The 20,795-nt window shown below is 33.0% G+C and overlaps 1 protein-coding gene across 1 annotated transcript in view; it reads right to left on the minus strand.

The window, feature by feature from the left end:
• Nucleotides 1–2,455: 2,455 nt before the first annotated feature.
• The window catches only part of LOC132720501 (insulin-degrading enzyme-like), a 53,493-nt gene continuing 35,153 nt past the window's right edge, over nt 2,456–20,795 (minus strand). The window contains 5 exon segments of the mRNA XM_060704657.1: nt 2,456–2,672; nt 4,949–5,092; nt 8,204–8,265; nt 14,422–14,569; nt 15,485–15,609. Coding sequence (XP_060560640.1) covers nt 2,571–2,672; nt 4,949–5,092; nt 8,204–8,265; nt 14,422–14,569; nt 15,485–15,609 — 581 coding nt within the window. The 3' untranslated portion in view covers nt 2,456–2,570.

Consider the following 20,795-nt stretch of genomic DNA (forward strand, 5'->3'; position numbering starts at 1 on the left):
TATTATTTTAGGGATAAGCAAACAGCCCTTGTCACCAAAATAAATTGTAACCCGTTATGATATAAATTAATATTCTTTTACAAGATTTGAATATATAGTGGTAAAAAGTTAGGTACCTATGCCCATGACCTTAATTGTTCAGCAAAAAGAAGTCATTAGGACAAGTTAGCATTTCAACCTATGGCAAAGATCAACAACTCATTAAACACAAGGACTTCATAACAAAGAAAATCAATGTGAAAAACAACCATGACACATAAAATGTAAGTAAACCATAACACATTAAATGTAAGTATTAACAACACAGGCAAAGTTGAAATTTGGATAGGAAATACTCAGTAATCATAATTTGGTATTTGACATAAAAGCCGCTAAAAAAATAAAGAAATCATAATTTGATATTTGATGTAAAAGCCGCTGAAAAATAAGAAAGCAAAGAGAAAATAGTTGTCCATCATAATAATAACAACAACACATGTACATCAATTGTAAACTTTATGGCAATATTTTCAAAGAAAAAAATACAAAAAGAATACTATTTAAATTAATTTTGGCCATATTGTGATCACTATGAAGAAGAATATGGCGACCCAAAATATCTCTCCGTATATAAAAAATAAAACATATAAATGTATCCTATTAAGATTAAATTAAAAACATCCCTCACGCCCCCTAGCACCGGCTTGAGCGGTACTCAATTCTCAACACTTTATAGTGCTGGCATCAATTATCCCGACGGACCAGAAAAATAAAACAACACTGAAGTGAAGTACAAACCATCATTTCCTTAAAATTATTTAACAAGGAGTGTTCCTTATATATGTATATTATATGAATGGTGTGGCACCTTATTAGAACTCACAACCTTCTGTAAGATTTCAGGATGGGTGCTTTAAATGAAATCTGCTCATCTCAGTACTGTTTAAACCCTTAATTTAATATATATCTTCAATCGGCATGACAATTTTCTCTCGCTTTTTTTTTTCAATCTAGGAACCGTTTTCAGTTTTACAGAAAATTTCAAAACATGTTTTGACTGAATTACAAACTGTGCAGACATTGACCAGTCTGTGATGGCTAATCTTGATCTTCACTAGAAGCATGGGTAGATTCAGTTGCCATCAGCGAGATAAGGTTTAAACCCTAATTACAAGTAAGCCCCCTCCCATGATAGAAACCTATCCTATTGTTTGTTTCCTTCAGTGACAAGTATAAACATTGCTTATTTCTACAGGTTAAAAGGCCCATCCATTATGCCTCAGATATGCTACCATTTTATTTCTATCTATTTTTTGGTTACAATTTCCAAAACGTTACTCATTGCCATATACATGAACTACAATTTGCTTCTGTTGCTATATTAGCAATTGGTATAAATATAGTGAATTATTTTTTATATGCAAGTCAAAATACTACTTTTGTTTACATTTTGCAACCTTTATGACACATAAATGCGCATTCCATGCTACTTCTTCAGTTGTTAAACATCTAAAATGCTCTAAATCCATACTTAAAACATTTTTAACTGAAGGTTGACAGTTCTAAAGAATTATTAAAAGATACGGATTTTTTATGCATAGTGTGGCTTTAACAAAAGATTTAACATGCTATAATGATATGAGTTATACATTCATTACATAACGTCTTTTACTACATCTCCCATTATAATTATAAATTCATTATATTTCTCTTTTATCTTTTGATAACTCGCGGTTATCACACTTATATTTTCTAATTAATCAAATATTAAAGAATTCAAGCTCGTTTTTGAAATTCATGTTTACCATTTATAGTGTCTTAAAAAATAAAAGAAAAAACAATATATCTAAATATTTATAACTCATATATAAAAATGCCCGGTAAAATATTGATGAATTTTATCAAAGCACATGGTAAAGTCTAATTGACTATCATCTAAAATAATCTGACTAATTAAGACATAACTAAAATGCCATAATAAATTATGTTATGTTGTAAAAATATCTTATAAATTTAGTGAGACATTTCCGAGTGAAGAAAAAAACAAAAACAATGAGAAACATGTATCGTTATGACCTCTGAAAAAAAAACAAGGCCTGAACAAGCCAATCTTAGGTAGCAAATGAAGGAATATTTATTTCAAGTTAGGCCATTTAACTGTCATACAATTGTTTCAAGGGAGACGTTCTTTACAGATATTATTCACCATCAGTGCATATCAACTAACCATAAATTATACAAGTATTAAAAGAGCAACAATAAATTACAGTTCAAATCACAATAAGAAATATGTGCATTATTGGGTGAAATTCAATTTTTAAAAAAGTTGGTAGACAACTTTTGGTGTCTGATATTTGATTTCAAAATTTGAGCTTAATTAAAAACATATCATTTCAATAAAATACAACAAACAATTTTTAATAAATCATTTAACAACCAAATTGTTCTTCATATCTACAAAATATTATCTCCATGATTTTTAATTTCTTTTTTTTTTTTTTTTTAAATTGTAAGGGACAATATTTTGGAAGAATTGTTAAATTTTTCAGAAGCAAAATTTTAGTAGATTAAGCTAAAGATTTATTTCAATATCACAGTTTAGATCTAGCTGTCTGCAGGTCTATGAATGGTTTGGCGAGTGGGTACAATGCCATGTCCCTTTTGAATGCATTTACATCCTCCACAATGATTGGCTGAAAATAAAACGCAAAAAGAAAATAAATATAAATATGGCTATAAATAATTACAACAAGATTGTTGATAACACAGATGGAATACTCCTTGATGTCACTTTCAAAACACTAACACACATTATTATACAATACCATGATAAAAAGTGAATAACTCAGGAAACTTGAACCACTCATCCTGAATTAGAGACCAAATATTAAAGGTCCGTAAAAGGTAAACACTGGCATCATGTCATAAATAATATACCTTCAATTTCAGCTGATTGAGCTCTGTTACAAATACGCTGACTGGCAAAAAAAAACCCTGTAAGACCATTTATTCATTTAAAAAGCATTAATCTTTCAAATAAACAATTAAACCATTCAAATACCAGGATTAAGTCATTAATCATTTCCATTCATTTTTATGGAAAACTCTGTAGATATCAGAGTGGAATTCGCTTCCAATACCATTGAGAATACAGAAGAGAAATTTTCTCCTGTTTTAAACAGTGCCTGTCACGCCATTAAAGGACAAAGCATTAAAACAAATCAGAGGCAACGGAAATATAACAGTCCCTGTAGGAGTCATTAGAAATCTATCATTCACGAGTTTCAAGCAAAACTGCTATATCTCCTACTTTCTTTACGATCAACTTAAAACGATTTTGCACTAAAGTGATCACTCTGGTGACATCTTGTCCAGAAATAGTAAATATGTTTCCACAATTATGGAAAGACAAATGAATAATAACAGGCCAGTCAGACATGGTTCTAGAAATGGAATTCATTAATCAACCTATACTAACAGCAGGATATTGTCTACATCCGCACTCTCATTCTTTTCCTTTTTTCTCTATGAAAAGAGCATGGTCTTTATACATTTCATTTTCGATTTGCCAATAATTGTGAAGTATGCAAAAAAAAAGCCTTTAGTAAAGAACTATAATTTTGATTCAATGCTGTTCTCTTTTTCAACTACTGAATCAAATTCTTAACAATTTTTCAACTTTTTTTCATTAATTAAGATACGTAATAAAGGAGGAACATGTAAACTTCAATATTTAAATGTGGTAAAATATTTAAAAAATATATATAAAAGATGTGATATTTTATTTGCTATTGACCATGCATACATGTACAATGTTTATTGAACTACATGTAACTGAACATACTTTAAAAAAAATACACAATAATTTTATTGACAATCATTATAAGAAAATGACCTCTGTATAAGAAGACAATTGACCCCTTTTATGCCAGTAATTTGATAATAAAATATAAATGTATTTGTCATGGTAATTTCAAAACTCAAAGGACCTACTATAACAGATGGACGATTATTTTACACTTCATAAAATATACTACAACACTTTTTTGTGTGTGCACTACACCTAGGCAAAAGTGTCATATGATTTTGCATACAATTATTTTATACTAAGATTTTTTGTGACAATAAATTTCTTTCCCCAATACCATGAATACATCTTTCATGTTTGATTTGTAGATTTTCAGTCCAGACTTCTAGATCAGATTTGATAACAACACCAAGCATCACAACCTATATTACTAGAGCTGTCATTGATTCAGTGCAAAGTACATGAAGTATATCAATGCTATATCAATATCGGATGACAAATATAAACAAAACATCGAGATATCAATAAATACCCATAATTTTTTGTCTGTCATTCAGTTTCTCACCTGTTTAAATGATTTCAGTAAAATACATGTTCTGTTCAGTGTCTTGTTTATAAATCCCCATTGAATGTTTTTTTCAAAACTATTTTTTGTGATCACTGTTATGTAATATTTCCACTAAATAACAACAGCATAGTGTTAGACATGAACACCTGCTTCTGAGTTCTGTATTTGTTTTGGGTAAATTTTCCTTATTTCTAGACCTTTACTTAATTACTCAAAATAAATTGCTTTTTTAAAAACGTGTATTGATTATTGATTGACAACACAACAATATGGATGATACATCATTATTGTTTCTATTGATGGAAGCTCTATATGAGCCGCGTTATGACAAAACCAACATAATGTGTTTGCGACCAGCATGGATCCAGACCAGCCTGCACATCCGCGCAGTCTGATCAGGATCCATGCTGTTCGCTATTAGTTTTTCTACTTGTTATAGGGTCTGTAAGCGAACAGCATGGATCCAGATCAGACAGCGTGGAAGCGCAGGCTGGTCTGGATCCATGCTGGTTGCAAACCCATTATGTTGGTTGTATCGTGACGCAGCTCATATTATATTAATAATATATAACAGTACAACATGTAAGACTTACTTTAGGAAGCTGTATATCTGGTCCCTGAAGTTCAACATTAACAGTTTCCACCTGGTCACCGGCACCATTTTCTTCTTTTGGTGCAGCAGACAATATATGGACAGATAACTTGTGTCGTTTTGGTGCATTATATGCAATATAGTCCTGAAAAATTAAATAGTTTAAATAACTACACCAACACTTGAGTTCATAAATATTTATTTCAATTCAAAAGTTTTATTTTGAGCTTTATAAGCCCACCAGTATTATAGTACAAGGCCAGATTGCATATCAAGATTTATACTTATGGCTGCTTAATGACAGTATTTTTGTCATAAAGTGATATTAAAATTCACTTTTAAAGCAAGGTAAATCCTTTATGAAAATAAAAAGAGTGCCACAATGGCCTTAGATCATTCTAGCAATGATTATCAGTATTATGATTAGATCAGATTGGCCCATTTGTTTTTATACCATCAGATTAATAGTTAAAGTATTTCAGTTGTTTGTATTGCAATTACAAAGGAGATTTTTCCGGATATAATTACTATGTAAGTCTATGTACACTAAGCTCTCCCCAAGGGAGGGAAGCATTTTAGACTCCAGGGGTATGAATTTGTAACTTAAGTAGAGATCCACTAGTCTTAGTATCTAAGCTCTCGGCAATTGTGTTTCATGCTGGAGGACTTAATGTGTTTTCCTATACAAGTCAATATAAACTAAATAATATATAACCTATCGTAAAATTCATATTAAACACCCCTCCTCTAATAAAGGCCCCCCCAAAGGCTTTTTGATAAGGAAAAATTCTACTCATCAGTGCTGAACTCATGATCATGAGTAAAAACCATGATTTTATTCAAATCCTTTAGAAGCCTTTTTTTTTATAGTAAACACAAAAGTTTCCCATATAAACCTAAAAAACTTTTTTAAATTTTATTACCAACACTTGCTTACATTAAATGTATTTACAATAATTTTTTGGATTTTGAAAAATTGTGTTTTAATAATAGCCCGGCTTTGGTAAAATGTTGAGCCCCCCAGGGGGCGTTAAATAGGAATTTTATGGTATTCATGTTGATAATGTGTTTTTTCTACAAGAGCAGAGATGTGATGCTTGAACATTTCTCTAGCTATTTTTACTAATTACTTTTTCCGCTGTCTATTTATACCCTAGGGTGAACTTTCTAAAGAAATGTTAAATAGCAGTTGTAAAAGTACATGCACATGTAAATGGCAGGAAATATCCAATGACTGTTCATAAAATGTAGTACATGTAGTATTTAGTTAATTGTATTTCAAAAATAGACAAGAGCACAAAGTCATATTCTTTGATAGCGTATTGGTATGTCTATTCTATCCTTTTCTGTGTATTTATGACATCTATTAAACGTTCATATTTCAGTTTTTACAGTCTTTCTAACAAAATTGAAACTTCTTATGAATTTATTTCCAATCTTGATAATATATAACTAGTTCTTATGAACTTTGGACTTTTTATATTTAATAAAACAAAATAAATGACCTTTGAAATGACCTTTTGAAACTAATTTACAACTGAAAATGAAATGTTAGTAACAACATTTGCCATATGATAATAAGTTTATATGATCATTTTAAAGTTCAAAGTGACTGAATAATTTCTTATAAAGATATTACAAAGACTTTTTCTTCAGTTTTATTAGACTATGTAAAAGTACAGTTTTATAAGACTATGTAAAGTACAGTTTTATTAGACTATGTCATGCCTTTAAAACCTGTTGTTTATTTCTTTTTAGTTGTCAGCCAGCCCGCATAGCTCAATCGGTAAGAGTGCGAGACTTGTAATCTCGACATTGCGGGTTTGATTCCCGGGCTTGCCAACTAAAATTACTAATCAGTCTTTCGGATGAGACTTTAAATCGAGGTCCCGTGTATGAGTGCTTAATCACTTGGCATGCTAAAGAACCAGGAGAAGCTTCTGGAATTGGGGCATCTTTCTGTATTTGTATTTTCTTGCACTATGCTCCAAAAATCTAAAATGACTAATACTCTTCTGGAGGACTCGCCTAATATGGGCAACTGGTGGCGAATATAAATAAACTTAATTACATACATTTTAAGTTGAATTTTAGGTCATATTGTCATATGACATCTTTCCAGCTTTACTAATAGAGGCAGATCTCAAGGGCCTCATAGTGCATTATTTCAGGTAAGAGTGGTCATCTGAGTAGAACCACAGACATTTGAGCCTCGTCAGGACAAAAACCAACATAATGCGTTTGCAACCAGCATGGATCCAGACCAGCCTGTGCATCCATGCAGTCCGATCAGGATCTATGCTGTTCGCTTACCAACTCTATTACAAGTGGAGAAACTGACAGCGAACAGCATGGATCCTGATCAGACTGCGTGGATGCATAGGCTGGTCTGGATCCATGCTGGTCGCAAACGCACTATGTTGGTTTTGTCGTGACGCGGCTCATTTATGTCCTTTAGGTAACCGGATAGCTTCTTTAGCATCTTTACTTATCTTTTTAAAAAATATTATTCTGATTCAAGTGCACCAATATTATTGATCTTTTGAAGAGTCTAAAATTTTATATTACTAGACTTTCAGACCTTGGTGAAGGTCTGCTTATGACAATTATTAAGTTACAGGCAAAACTTTTACAAATTGTTAAACCAATGCAAACACAGAAATCAGGGTAAGTTGAATAGTCCCAATTTTCTTTGAACAACCAAACTATCAAACTTTAAACAGCTCTCCAAAATGTTAAGGTATAGAGTTTCATTAATTCCATTTCTTGGATTTTTTTGTGAATTCATATTCATGAGGACTTCTCTTGTTTGGCTGCTCATCATCATAATTATATCACTATAGATGGGTCTTATTTAGATGCTTAAATATCAAAATATTTGCTCTAGTTTTCATTTCAAAATATAGAAAAAATAAAAATTGTTTCAAACTTTGCATGATCTTAGAATATAGTAAAAGGAACAGTTTTAGCCAAAATAAAATTAGGGGATCAGAAATCTTTTTACCTAGTTATCTGCCCAAGAATTTTAATTTTATCATAAATTCAAATAATTAATTACATATTCTTATGAACCATGAAACAGTTATCATTTTGTCAACTTGAAAAGGTAACAAACACTGGGTAATCAAAAATTTGAAGGGATTAAATGTGATGTTGATTTACATGCATTATGTATCCAAATCATATAGATCTACTATGCTGTACCTTGTTTAATTGTAAATACAATTATTAGATTTAAAATTAACTATCAACTTACTTTATAAAATCTAATGAGGTCATCCTTTGTTACACCCTTTAGATAGGCTACCTCTACATTATCTGCAATAAAAAAAATATAATTTAAGTATTCTATACTAGTGATACAACAACAGTTTACTCATCCTGCGATGCAACACTGACCTAAATGTATGTTTAGTCATTCTGCGATGCAACACTGACCTAAATGTATGTTTAGTCATTCTGCGATGCAACACTGACCTAAATGTATGTTAAGTGGTAAAGAAAACTAGTACTGTGATATTTTCTATCCCTTCTAAAAAGTACTCTTCTTTATTGGACATTTCTAAACCACATAGTGAGCATATCCTAAAAATAGCTTCCAAAATATATTGGGCAAAACCAAAATTCAAAGTCATAAAAATATTGCTACAGGATAAGTAAATAACCCGAGACTGGATATTTATGTGGAAAATCATATTGGACCTCCCCCATCAGTCTCACTACGATATGGTTTTCTAAAGAACACTATTTTATCCCATATCGGATCGGTAACAAATCATTAAAACTATTAGTATCCCAATGCAGGTTTGACTTTATCATTGTACACAAGTCATATTTAATACAGACCGATATAGAACTGAAAACTTTTTATCATGATTCATCTAATGTTAGCAACAATTCTAATGCGGCATGGTACAGCATTAAATGTACTTTTGAAGCTTAGTAAAGTACAACCAGAATCACACTGACTCACTGTGACTCAAACTTAACAAGATTGCATTTGAGAAAAATGCTATGCCACCGCATTAATACAACACTAAATAGTAGTGTAAAAACAGATTTTTTTTTGTTTCTATACAATTTTGAAGATTGTCATAATGCATAGATCCCTGACCTATCTAATTCTTATTATCAGATTAGTGGTTAAATCTGTTGTTAACTCAATAAAAGATCAGAGTAGGAATATATCAATGCACTTGAGTCTAGTGAATTTGATGGTCATATTTACACAGCCTAAATTTCATGACTACATCAAAGGACAACACAGTAAGACACTTTTGTCAAAATCTAGGTCAGCTGAAATCAAAGTTCACTTAACATCTTAATCTGTACACATGGTTCAAATTTTATAGCTGTACATAAAAGGACAAGAAAGTAGGTCACATCATCAAAATCTAGGTCACCTGATATCAAAGTTCAATTTTACAACTAAAACTGTGCACATGGTCAAAATTTCATTGCTGTACATCAAAGGACAAGAAAGTAGGTCACTGTCCCCTTGGGCAAGGCAAAATTTTGGACCCAAGGGTTTAATTCAAAACAATCTTGATACAGGTCCACCAAACAACATTTCAAGTCAAATATCTAAGCTGTAGCTTTCTCCCATTCAGAAAAGATTTGTTTTATTTTCTGTTTTTACTATGTGAACATAATGAGAATCACTGCCCCTGGGCGAGCCAATTTTAACACTAGGGGCATAATTAAAACAACTTTAGTAGAGAACCCATAGATGATATTATATAGCAAACATCAAAGCTCTATGCCTTGTACCTTCAGACAAATTTTTTTTTTTTTACTATATGTACATAGTGAAAATCAATGACTCCTGCATAACTAATCAAGGGCCATAACTCTGAGTTAAAGTGTCTGACCGGAACAAGCCGACGATATGCGCATCTCCTCTTGGTATTGAAGGTTCCCATAAAGTTTCGTTGAATTCCAGCCAGTAGTTGCAGAGAACTACTCCGGAAACGATTTTTTACTCTATATGCATACTACATAACTAATCAAGGGCTATAACTCTGAGTTAAAGGGTCGGACCGGAACAAGCCGACGATATGCGCATCTCCTCTTGATATTGATGATTCCCATAAAGTTTCGTTGAATTCCAGCCAGTAGTTGCAGAGAACTACTCCGGAAACGAAATTCGGACGGACGGATGGACGGAAGGACGGACGGACAACGCCAAAACTATATCCCCCTCCCGATTCCATCGGCGGGGGATAACAAATATTCAAGCTCTAAGCCTTGTACCTTCAGACAATAAGATTTTTTGATTTTTTACTATACATGTATGTATATATTGAAAATCAATGACCCCCGGGGCAGGGGCAATTTTGACCCCAGGGCTGAAGTTCACTTCACAATGTTTCATGCAAAATATCTAACCTCTAGCATTTGTCAATTGCTAGAAGAAATTTTTTTACTATAAAGTTTTTACTATATACATATAAGGAAAACCAATGACCCCCGGGGCAGGGCCGATTTTGACCCCAGGGCTATAATTTGAACAATCTGAATAGAGGTCTACCAGACAATGCCTTATGCAAAATATCTAAGCTCTAGGCCTTTTGGGTCTTTACAAGAAGGTATTTTAAGTTTTTACTATATGTACATATAGTGAAAATCAATGACCCCCGGGGCGGGGCCGATTTTGACCCCAGGGCTATAATTTGAACAATCTTGGTAATGGTCTATCAGACAATGCCTTATGCAAAATATCTAAGGTTTAGGCCTTTTGGGTCTTTACAAGAAGGTATTTTAAGTTTTTACTATATGTACATATAGTGAAAATCAATGACCCCCGGGGCGGGCCGATTTTGACCCCAGGGTTATAATTTGAACAATCTTGGTAGAGGTCTACCAGACAATGCCTTATGCAAAATATCTAAGCTATAGGCCTTTTGGGTCTTTACAAGAAGATTTTTTAAATTTATTCTTATAATTCCTTTTGGTTACCATGGCAACCAGATTTCTGCATGGAATTAAATTCTTTGAACAACTTTGGAAGCCCTTCACCCAAGGATCAATCCTGCCAAGTTTTGTTGAAATTGGACAAGTGGTTTTTCACAAGAAGATTTTTTAAGTTCACTATATAATCTATATAACACACACACACACAAACAAACACACACACAGGTGAATCGCTATATGCCACCGCATCGCAGATGCTGCGGTGGCATAAAAATTATTAAGTACATAACAACAAAATAGTAGAGGTGCAACTACTGATTACATAACAGTCAAAACATCTTTTAAAGTACAACCAAAAGCCAAGAAATGGAAAACAATAGTTACAGGTAATTTGTGTGGATTATACATGCTTTAACTGAATGTGTACACTTTACAAAATTTTAATTTTCATAAAAACTAGAACTATCACTAAATGTGATTAATACCCCCACAAGACTGCTTCGGAAATGAGGATGTTACTAGTAACAGAATACCTTGTAAAAGAATTGAAATATAGAGTTATTGTTGTGGGCAATTAAAGATAGTTGTGGTTCTAGTATATTGCATTTCCTTTCAATGTGGTTGACCATTGAAGAAGTTTTATTGAATTACTCTGTAATAAGTCCAGAAATACAAAGAAAAGGAACAAAGGGCAATAACTCTATAAATACTGAAGATGGAGTTATAGTTCTTGTGCACTGCACTTCCTCCCTCTTTTTGTGCTTGACCATTGTATGAAGTTGTTTTGAATTTCAACCAGTACGTTTTAAGTTATGCTCCAGACAAGGAAAAGTATCAAAGGGCAGTAACTCTGTATTTTGTCAAAATGGAGTTATGGCTCTTATGCACTGCACTTCCTTTTAATGTCCTTGACAACTGTATGAAGTTGTATTGAATTCCAAACAGTAGTTTTCAAGTTATGCTCTGGACAAGGAAAAGTAACAAAGGGCAATAACTCTGTAATTTGTCAAGATGGAGTTATGGTTCGTGTGCACTGCACTTCCTCTCAATGTGCTTGACCATTGTATGAAGTTATATTGAATTCCAACCATTAGTCTTCAAGTTATGCTCCGGACAAAAAAAAGCAATGGAAAAGTAACAAAGGGCAGAAACTCTGTAATTAGTCAAGATGGAGTTATGGTTCCTGTACACTGCACTTCCTCTCAATGTGCTTGACCATTGTATGAAGTTATAATGAATTCCAACAATTAGTCTTCAAGTTATACTCCGGACAAAAGAAAGCAATGGAAAAGTAACAAAGGGCAATAACTCTGTTATTACTTTAGATAGAGTTATCGTTCTTATGCACTGCACTTTCCCTTACTGTGTTTGACAATTGTATGCAGTTGTTTTGAATTCCAACCAGTAATTTTCAAGTTATGCCCCAGACAAGGAAAAGTAACAAAGGGCAATAACTCTGTAATTAGTCAAGACAGAGTTATGGTTCTTGTGCACTGCACTTCCTCTCAATGTGCTTGACCATTGTATGTAGTTATATTGAATTCCAACCATTAGTCTTCAAGTTATGGTCCGGACAAAAGAAAGCAATGGAAAAGTAACAAAGGGCAATAACTCTGTAATTACTTTAGATAGAGTTACGGTTCTTGTGCACTGCACTTCCCCTTAATGTGTTTGACAATTGTATGAAGTTGTTTTGAATTCCAACCAGTAGTGTTCAAGTTATGCCCCGGACAAGGAAAAGTAACAAAGGGCAATAACTCTGTAATTAGTCAAGATAGAGTTATGGTTCTTGTGCACTGCACTTCCTCTCAATGTGCTTGACCATTGTATGTAGTTATATTAAATTCCAACCATTAGTCTTCAAGTTATGGTCCGGACAAGGAAAATGCAACGGACGTCTGGACCGACCGACCGACCGACCGCCCGACCGACCACCGGGTGACTCCTATATACCCCCCCAAACTTCGTTTTTGGGGGTATAATAAAATTACACAATTAGCTAGAGACTTGCTGCTTCAAGAAGTTAAATAAATTCTTCTAAAAATGTACTCATAGTTCATGCATATTTAAGTTATCCATACATCAAAATGGCCACTTATTCTTAAAACAGTATGGATTTTTTTTATATCAGATTTTTTCTGCTTCATCTTGTATAAAGTCAATCACATCTTCTCGGCCTTTTCCGTTAAAATTTGGATAAAGACCTTGAACACAATAGAAAGACTACACAGAATTGATGACTCGAACACAATAGTAAGACTACACAGAATGGATGACTTGAACACAATAGTAAAAACAAACAGAATGCAGACATAGAACACAATAGAAAGAATACCCAGAAAATGATGACTTCAACACAATAGTAGGAATACACAGAATGGATGACTTGAACACAATAATAAGACAACACAGAATGGATGACTTGAACACAATAGTAAGACAACACAGAATGCAGACATAGAACACAATAGAAAGAATACACAGAAAATGATGACTCTAACACAATAGTAAGAATACACAGAATGGAAGACTTGAACACAATAGTAGGAATACACAGAATGGATGACTTGAACACAATAGTAAAAACTACACAGAATGCAGACATAGAACACAATAGAGAGAATACACAGAAAATGATGACTCTTACAATAGTAAGAATATACAGAATAGAAGACTTGAACACAATAGTAAGAATACACAGAATGGATGACTTGAACACAATAGTAGGAATACACAGAATGGATGACTTGAACCCAAAAGAAGGAAAACACAGAATGGGTGACTTGAACACAATAGTAGGAATACACATAATGGATGAATTGAACACAATAGTAAGACTACACATAATGCATAACTTGAACACAATAGTAAGATACACAGAATGGATGACTTGAACACAATAGAAAGAAGACACAGAATGGATGACTTGAACACAATAGTAGGAATACACAGAATGGATGACTTGAACACAATAATAAGACAACACAGAATGGATGACTTGAACACAATAGTAAGACAACACAGAATGCGGACATAGAACACAATAGAAAGAATACACAGAAAATGATGACTTGAACACAATAGTAAGAGTACACAGAATGGATGACTTGAACACAATAGTCAGAATACACAGAATGGATACAGTACTTTGGTCTTAATTGAACTATTAGGTAGTTGAAATGAAACAATAAGGTTGTTGAAATGAAAATACAAAATGTAATGAATTAATTAGGATTTGGTTATAATTTAACATCAGTCAGCATTTTCAAATGAATTATCTAAATGTCAGAGATATTTTTCAATCATAATTTTACCGAAACAGATTTAATTTTCGTTTAGATGTCAAATGTATAGATTCTTTATACATTACACAAAGATAACACCCTCTGTTTTTGTTAACATCTAAAACCATGTGGTTTCAACCAAAATAAAGGTGAAGTAAACTAAATATTTTAGAAAACAAAGTGCATGCGCAATTTCACTTGTTGGTTTTAGTGCTTTTTAACGCATTTAGTCAATAAACAGGTGGCAAACTTTTCCATAGAAGGTCAAGTAAAATACCTCTGTCAAAGTTGTACTGTTCGGATACAATCTCCGACCAATATCTGGACGCTTGTGCTGACATCTTCTTCGGTTTCTCAAGTCGTTTTGTAGACAATGCAGATATATGTTTCTGGAACTCAGTTTCGCTCATTTCATTGAACGTCTCCTGCAAATTAAGCAATAAAAAGTTTTAAAAATTTAATTTAGGCACTTTGTTTCATTTTAACTTATCTGAAATTCCTAATAAAATAAACATAGAAATGTTACTTTTAAGCTGTTTCTAATGAATATGTCCTCCAAACTCTGATCTGACAATATTGTAACCTGTGATCCGGAAATCACGTAATCCGGGATCACATCAAACATAGAGGGAAACGAATAACTTCTTTTGTTTCGACATTTGTACTTATTTGTGGCACCAAAAATTATTATTGATTAATTATATCATATAAATGATGACCAATTTATTGATTTAAACTTAAGCTTGAAATATGATAAGGGCTTACACAATTACATAAATTGATACACGACCCTAGGCATACCGGATACCAGAATTTTTACAGACCACTGTAATGTGACACATGATCATGTTAAATGAATTATCTACTCCTAATTATATTGGCTACTGCGTTAGTAGATTATGAAAAGGAAAAACACGATAAATTGAGACTTTTGTCAACATTCTTTCTTGAATTAAGATGTCAGTAAAAATGGATTTACACATTAAACCTTACTAGATCAGTGTTTACAGTTAACTTGATTTTTTTTTTGCATTTTACCATCTGGAGGCCAGTGGCTTTAAGTTTGACCAAGACTCCTGAACTTCTTACTATAATCTTATAACCAGTTCTCTACCTCATCATAATATCATACAATGTATATGTAAAAAAAATTCCAAAATCTAATGACATAGAAAGTTGTTATTACAGTGTCTTGGTCTCCAAACAAGTATAATTCAAAGATAAACGACATAGAGATATCAACAGACATAATTATACACTAGTCTGCTTATAATGAAAACCTCTGGTATATGAAGGAAAACAAAATGCATTTTCTAATGCAAAAATCTATAATGACCAACCTCCATACTGTGTAGGAATGCCTCTATCCTGCCTTCCACATACTCTGGTGTCCTGTCAGACTGTACAATAACCCTCAAACCTTGTACACCACTCTGTCTTCGTATACCGCTGAACACAATGTAACCTGAAAATATTATATCAATAAAGCAAATAAACACTCAAGGAACAAACAAAACCAAAAAATGTGACTCAGACTGGACACAGATCCGATGCCCCAACATTTGTTTGTTTGTTTTATTGGGTTTTACATCACACAGACACAGTATAGGTCATATGGCAACGTTCCCGCTTCACTGGTGGAGGAAGACCTTGGGTGCCCTTCCATGCATTATTTCAGGCATGAACGGGCACCTGAGTAGAACCACTGACAGTCTGTTAGCTAGCTGGATAGCTTCCTCACATGAAAAAATTCAAAGTCCATGCCGGGATTCGAACCCATAGTGGTATGCCTACACATTCCACTGTTGAGTCAGTCTACCGATGTTCTGTGTAATGACAGGACAGACACAAAAGGTAAAAACTGTATGTTAATAAAATCAAAGATTTATTCAATTTTTGTTATGCTTGATTACCATTCCTTAAATTTATATTAATAAATTTTTTATTTAAATGCCTAATGGTTTCCTAGCAGTTTTCAGTGGCGTAGCTTCCTATAGGCACTGTAGGCACGTGCCTACACTTTTTTCTTAGAAATGAAAAATTAAATGATCACAAAAATGCAACAAGAGGGCCATGATGGCCCTGAGGTCGCTCACCTGTATATAGGCCCCCCACCCCCATGCCAATTTTTACCCAAAGGCTTTTATTTGTTTATTTGAACAGACTTGGTAGACACCCATAAGAAGATGTTTCATGCTAAACATCTAAGTTCTAGCTCATTGGCTTTTTTAAAAGAAGATTTTTAAAGTTTTTACTATACACATATACATGTAGTTAAAAACAATGTCACCCCTGGGGCAGGGCCAGTTTTGACCCCCGGGCGTTTATTTTAACAAACTTTGTACATATTTACTTAAAGATGTTTCATGCTTAATATCTAAACTCTAGCTATTTGGGTTTTTCCAAAGAAGATTTTTAAGTTTTTGCTATACACATATAAGGAAAATCAATGACCCCCCCCCCCCGGGCGGGGCCAGTTTTGACCCCAGGGCTTTTATTTGAACATACTTGGTAGACACCCATTAGAACATGTTTCATGCTAAATATCTTAGCTCTAGCTCTTTGAGTTCTTTAAAAGAAGATTTTTTAAGTTTTTACTATATGCATATAGGGAAAATCAATGACCCCCGGGGCGGGCCAATTTTGACCCCAGGGTTTTAATTTGAACAAACTTGGTAGTGATTCACTAGAAGATGTTTCATGCCAAATATCTAAGCTCTAGCTCTTATGGTTCTTTAAAAGAAGATTTTTTAAGTTTTTACTATATGCATAAAGGGAAAATCAATGACCCCCGGGGCGGGGCCAATTTTGACCCCAGGGCTTTAATTTGAACAAACTTGGTAGACACTCACTAGAAGATGTTTCATGCTTAATATCTTAGCTCTAGCTCTTTGGGTTCTTTAAAAGAAGAATTTTTAAGTTTTTACTATATGCATATAGGGAAAATCAATGACCCCCTGGGTCAGGGCCAATTTTGACCCCAGGGCTTTTATTTGAACAAACTTGGTAGACATTCACTAGAAGATGTTTCATGCCAAATATCTAAGCTCTAGCTCTTACGGTTCTTTAAAAGAAGATTTTTTAAGTTTTTACTATATGCATATAGGGAAAATCAATGACCCCCAGGGGCGGGGCCAATTTTGACCCCAGGGCTTTTATTTGAACAAACTTGGTAGACACTCACTAGAAGATGTTTCATGCCAAATATCTAAACTCTAGCTCTTATGGTTTTTTAAAAGAAGATATTTAAAGTTTTTTCTTTTGGTTGCCATGGCAACCAGAGTTCTGCATGGAATTAAATTCTTTGAACAATTTTTAAAGGTGACCACCAAAGGAACATTCCTGTGAAGTTTGGATGAAATTGGCTCAGTGGTTCATGAGGAGATGTCATTTAAAGCAAAAGTTTACGGACGGCCGGACGCCGGACGAAAAGCGATCACAAAAGCTCACCCTGTCACTTTGTGACAGGTGAGCTAATAAAAAATTAAGGGTAAGGGCGGTATATATGTGTAGGTCCTAATTTTAGAAAATAAACTGTCACCACATATGAAAATATATCGAGTTTTATTTCATAACAAAGTGTTGCCGTGTTATAAAGTTGTTCTGTGGTAAAACCTATCAGAGACGGATGAAGTTTTTGACAATACAAAAGTTTTTGCATGAGGGCTTCGTTATTACAAGTATGCACGACAATGATCGGCCATATCCAGATATCAGTAGTGCTAGCTAACTTTATACAACTGACAAGGAGGCTAAGCGATATCTTTCTAATGAAGCCTTGCCATCTTGTCTTTCTTATTCTCTTTCCTTCTTAAGGTATTCATGATTTAATTACTTGTACGTTTTCTGTTCAAACTGCACCTCCGCACAAAACATAAAGTAGAATTGAAACCTGGCAATTCCATAAAGTCGATTTGAAGTAAACGTGAAACATAATCTGTGCAATTACATAATTTTCTTGAAAATGTATTTTAATTATACATGTACGTATATAATATATACAAGTAATGTGTTTGAATACACATCAAAATCTGCATTAATTAGCGTAGTGGTGGAGAGTTTGCTTTTAAAGCTAGCGATGCAATTATTTCTTTTATCGTAATTTATATTTTAATGATATTTTATTTATTCATTACATTGCACATAAAGTAACATTTACAAACATTTCACAACAATGAAATTAAATTATCACTTCTGAATTCTTTTTCTTACATTACTGTAGGTAACATACTTATTGAATTACTAGAGTTGTAAGTTTGCTTTGTCTTTACTTTCTTTATATGTTTGACTTAACGTAAACCGTCATATTCTATGTTCTATATATGTTTCACCATAAACAATAAAAAGATGCTTTCATTCATGAATTATGGGAGCATAAAATCTTATTGAGAAAATGTATTGGATGCTGTTTGTGTGTGTTAGATATTTCATCATCAACCGATTGTATTATTAAGGGTACGTTTAGTTAATGACGTTCGATCTTGCTGATCTTTGTTATCATTATTTTCTAATTATATATTTAGACAACCTTATTTTGAATTTTTAAATTTTGATGCTTGCTTTAATATTTGCATAAATTTGTTCTTTTTAAATGTATAGTTCTGGAATCATATATCATTACCCCAAAGTTATATACAGAAAAAAAGCTCTTTTTGGCAAAATGTCACAGTAGCTTTGCGTTGAGTAAGTGATATAAGTATGGTCATCTTTATATTGATTAAAAATGTAACCAAAATGCTGCAAAATAATTAATTCTTGTCCTTCAAAACATGCCTTAACATACCCCAGAATGCAGCTGTGGCAATGTAGATTTTCAAAAATTTTCGGGGGAGCATGCCCCCGGACCCCCCTAACACAATTGCCTACACATTGGTTTCTTTCAAGCTACGCCCCTGCAGTTTTGGTGCTATTTATCATTTCCTCGATCCAGTACAGCTTACTTTTACTGATAAAGCATTAGTGTTAAACTTCATCAAATTTTAGAGATGTTTGTTTTCTAGGCAAGATACCAATAAAAATACATTGGTTTATATGTTTTGAAGATTTGAGTGTTATTTTAAGCTACCTACAATTAAAATTAAAATAAGCAACAGCTAGGGAATCCCAAGAAGAATCAAACAAAGTGCAAAATTAATTTCCACAAACTTATGTCAATCATTGTACATGTATTTTCATATTTTTTTTATTTCTTTTTCATTTTTTTCTTTTTGCTTGAATTTTGAAATAGATAGATATCCATTACTATCAGCACAGAAAATGATTGTTACACCCTTTAAACCAATTATTTTAGTAGTTTAATTTAAAGTTAAAATAAAATCTAATTCAATAAAATTTATATTTATAGTATCAGTTGCATTTATGTTATATTTAGTCAAGACTGTCTGTAATACAGTTTCCAATCACATTCATCATTTACGTCATTCTTGCTTTACTAAATACACCAAACCTCAATTTAAAGTCTCATCCGAAAGACTGATAAGTAATTTTATTTGGCCAGTCAGGGAATCGAACCCACAATGTTAAGATTACATGTCTCACGCTTTAACTGATTGAGCAATGCCTGCTAGCTGTGAAATTATTATAAATCACATGGCCAATAAATATCAATAAATCAACCAATTAGAATTCAATACATGCATAAAACATCAAAAAGGATAACCAACAATATCTACCATGTTATACTATTAACTATAATAGTTGTACTACTCGGAAAAGTACATAACATTATAATCTATAAATGTGTTGTTTTTTTCTCATGGTTATACTAATATAAAATAGCATACAAATTTTTTTTTCAAGCTATAAAAACATCATTTGATATGGGTTAATCGCATGTTGCTGTTTTTTTTACCATATTCAGAAAAAAGTCATTACAATCGTACATGAAAAATAATACAAAAATGGTCAGAACAATGGTCTACTTGATCTCCTCAATAACGAGCGTGGTTCCTGAATAATTCCACTAATGGGCAATATTAAGCTTCAATCAGTCATTTGTTCCAGGAATTACCAGACTTGTACACTCAGAGAGGATGCAGGTAATTTTACAATACTAATGCTGGTACATTAAGGTACATTAGGGTAATTGTCTTAATGTTCAAAATGACAAACTTATTGTCAGAACTTCAGCAAAAACAACATTGTTATGGCTTAATAGCTTTTACTGAACCAATTTTAATCCAGAGACAGAAAAATGGTCTAATAAGTATATTGAATAGATAATATAGCATGTAATGGAATTGGACAGCAGTCATCTACTGATTAAGGTGTCTGCCTCTAAACCTAGGGGTCATGGGTTCAAGCCTCATAGGGGTCATGGGTTCAAGCCTCACAGGGGTCATGGGTTCAAGCCTCACAGGGGTCATGACACCAAGACAAAATTACAATTATGAAGTATGTATCTTCACAAAGTCAGTTTTAAGTACATATACTATTCCAATAAAGATAAAACATTTCATTCTAGATAGTCACAAGGGAAGGTCAAAGGCTATTAAGTCAACCTTTTTATTTCATGTAAATAAATGAAAAATTTATGCTTCATACAAAGTCACAATTTAAATAACTTTAATCTTGAAATGTATCCTCTTTTGACAGCATTATGGACAATGGGAAATTCATTTCCCCCTCTCCCAAGTAGTGAAAGCACCAAAA

This window comes from Ruditapes philippinarum, unplaced genomic scaffold (assembly GCF_026571515.1).
Source record: "Ruditapes philippinarum isolate M1 unplaced genomic scaffold, ASM2657151v2 ctg1873_1_1_1_1, whole genome shotgun sequence".
In the NCBI taxonomy this organism is placed as follows: domain Eukaryota; kingdom Metazoa; phylum Mollusca; class Bivalvia; order Venerida; family Veneridae; genus Ruditapes; species Ruditapes philippinarum.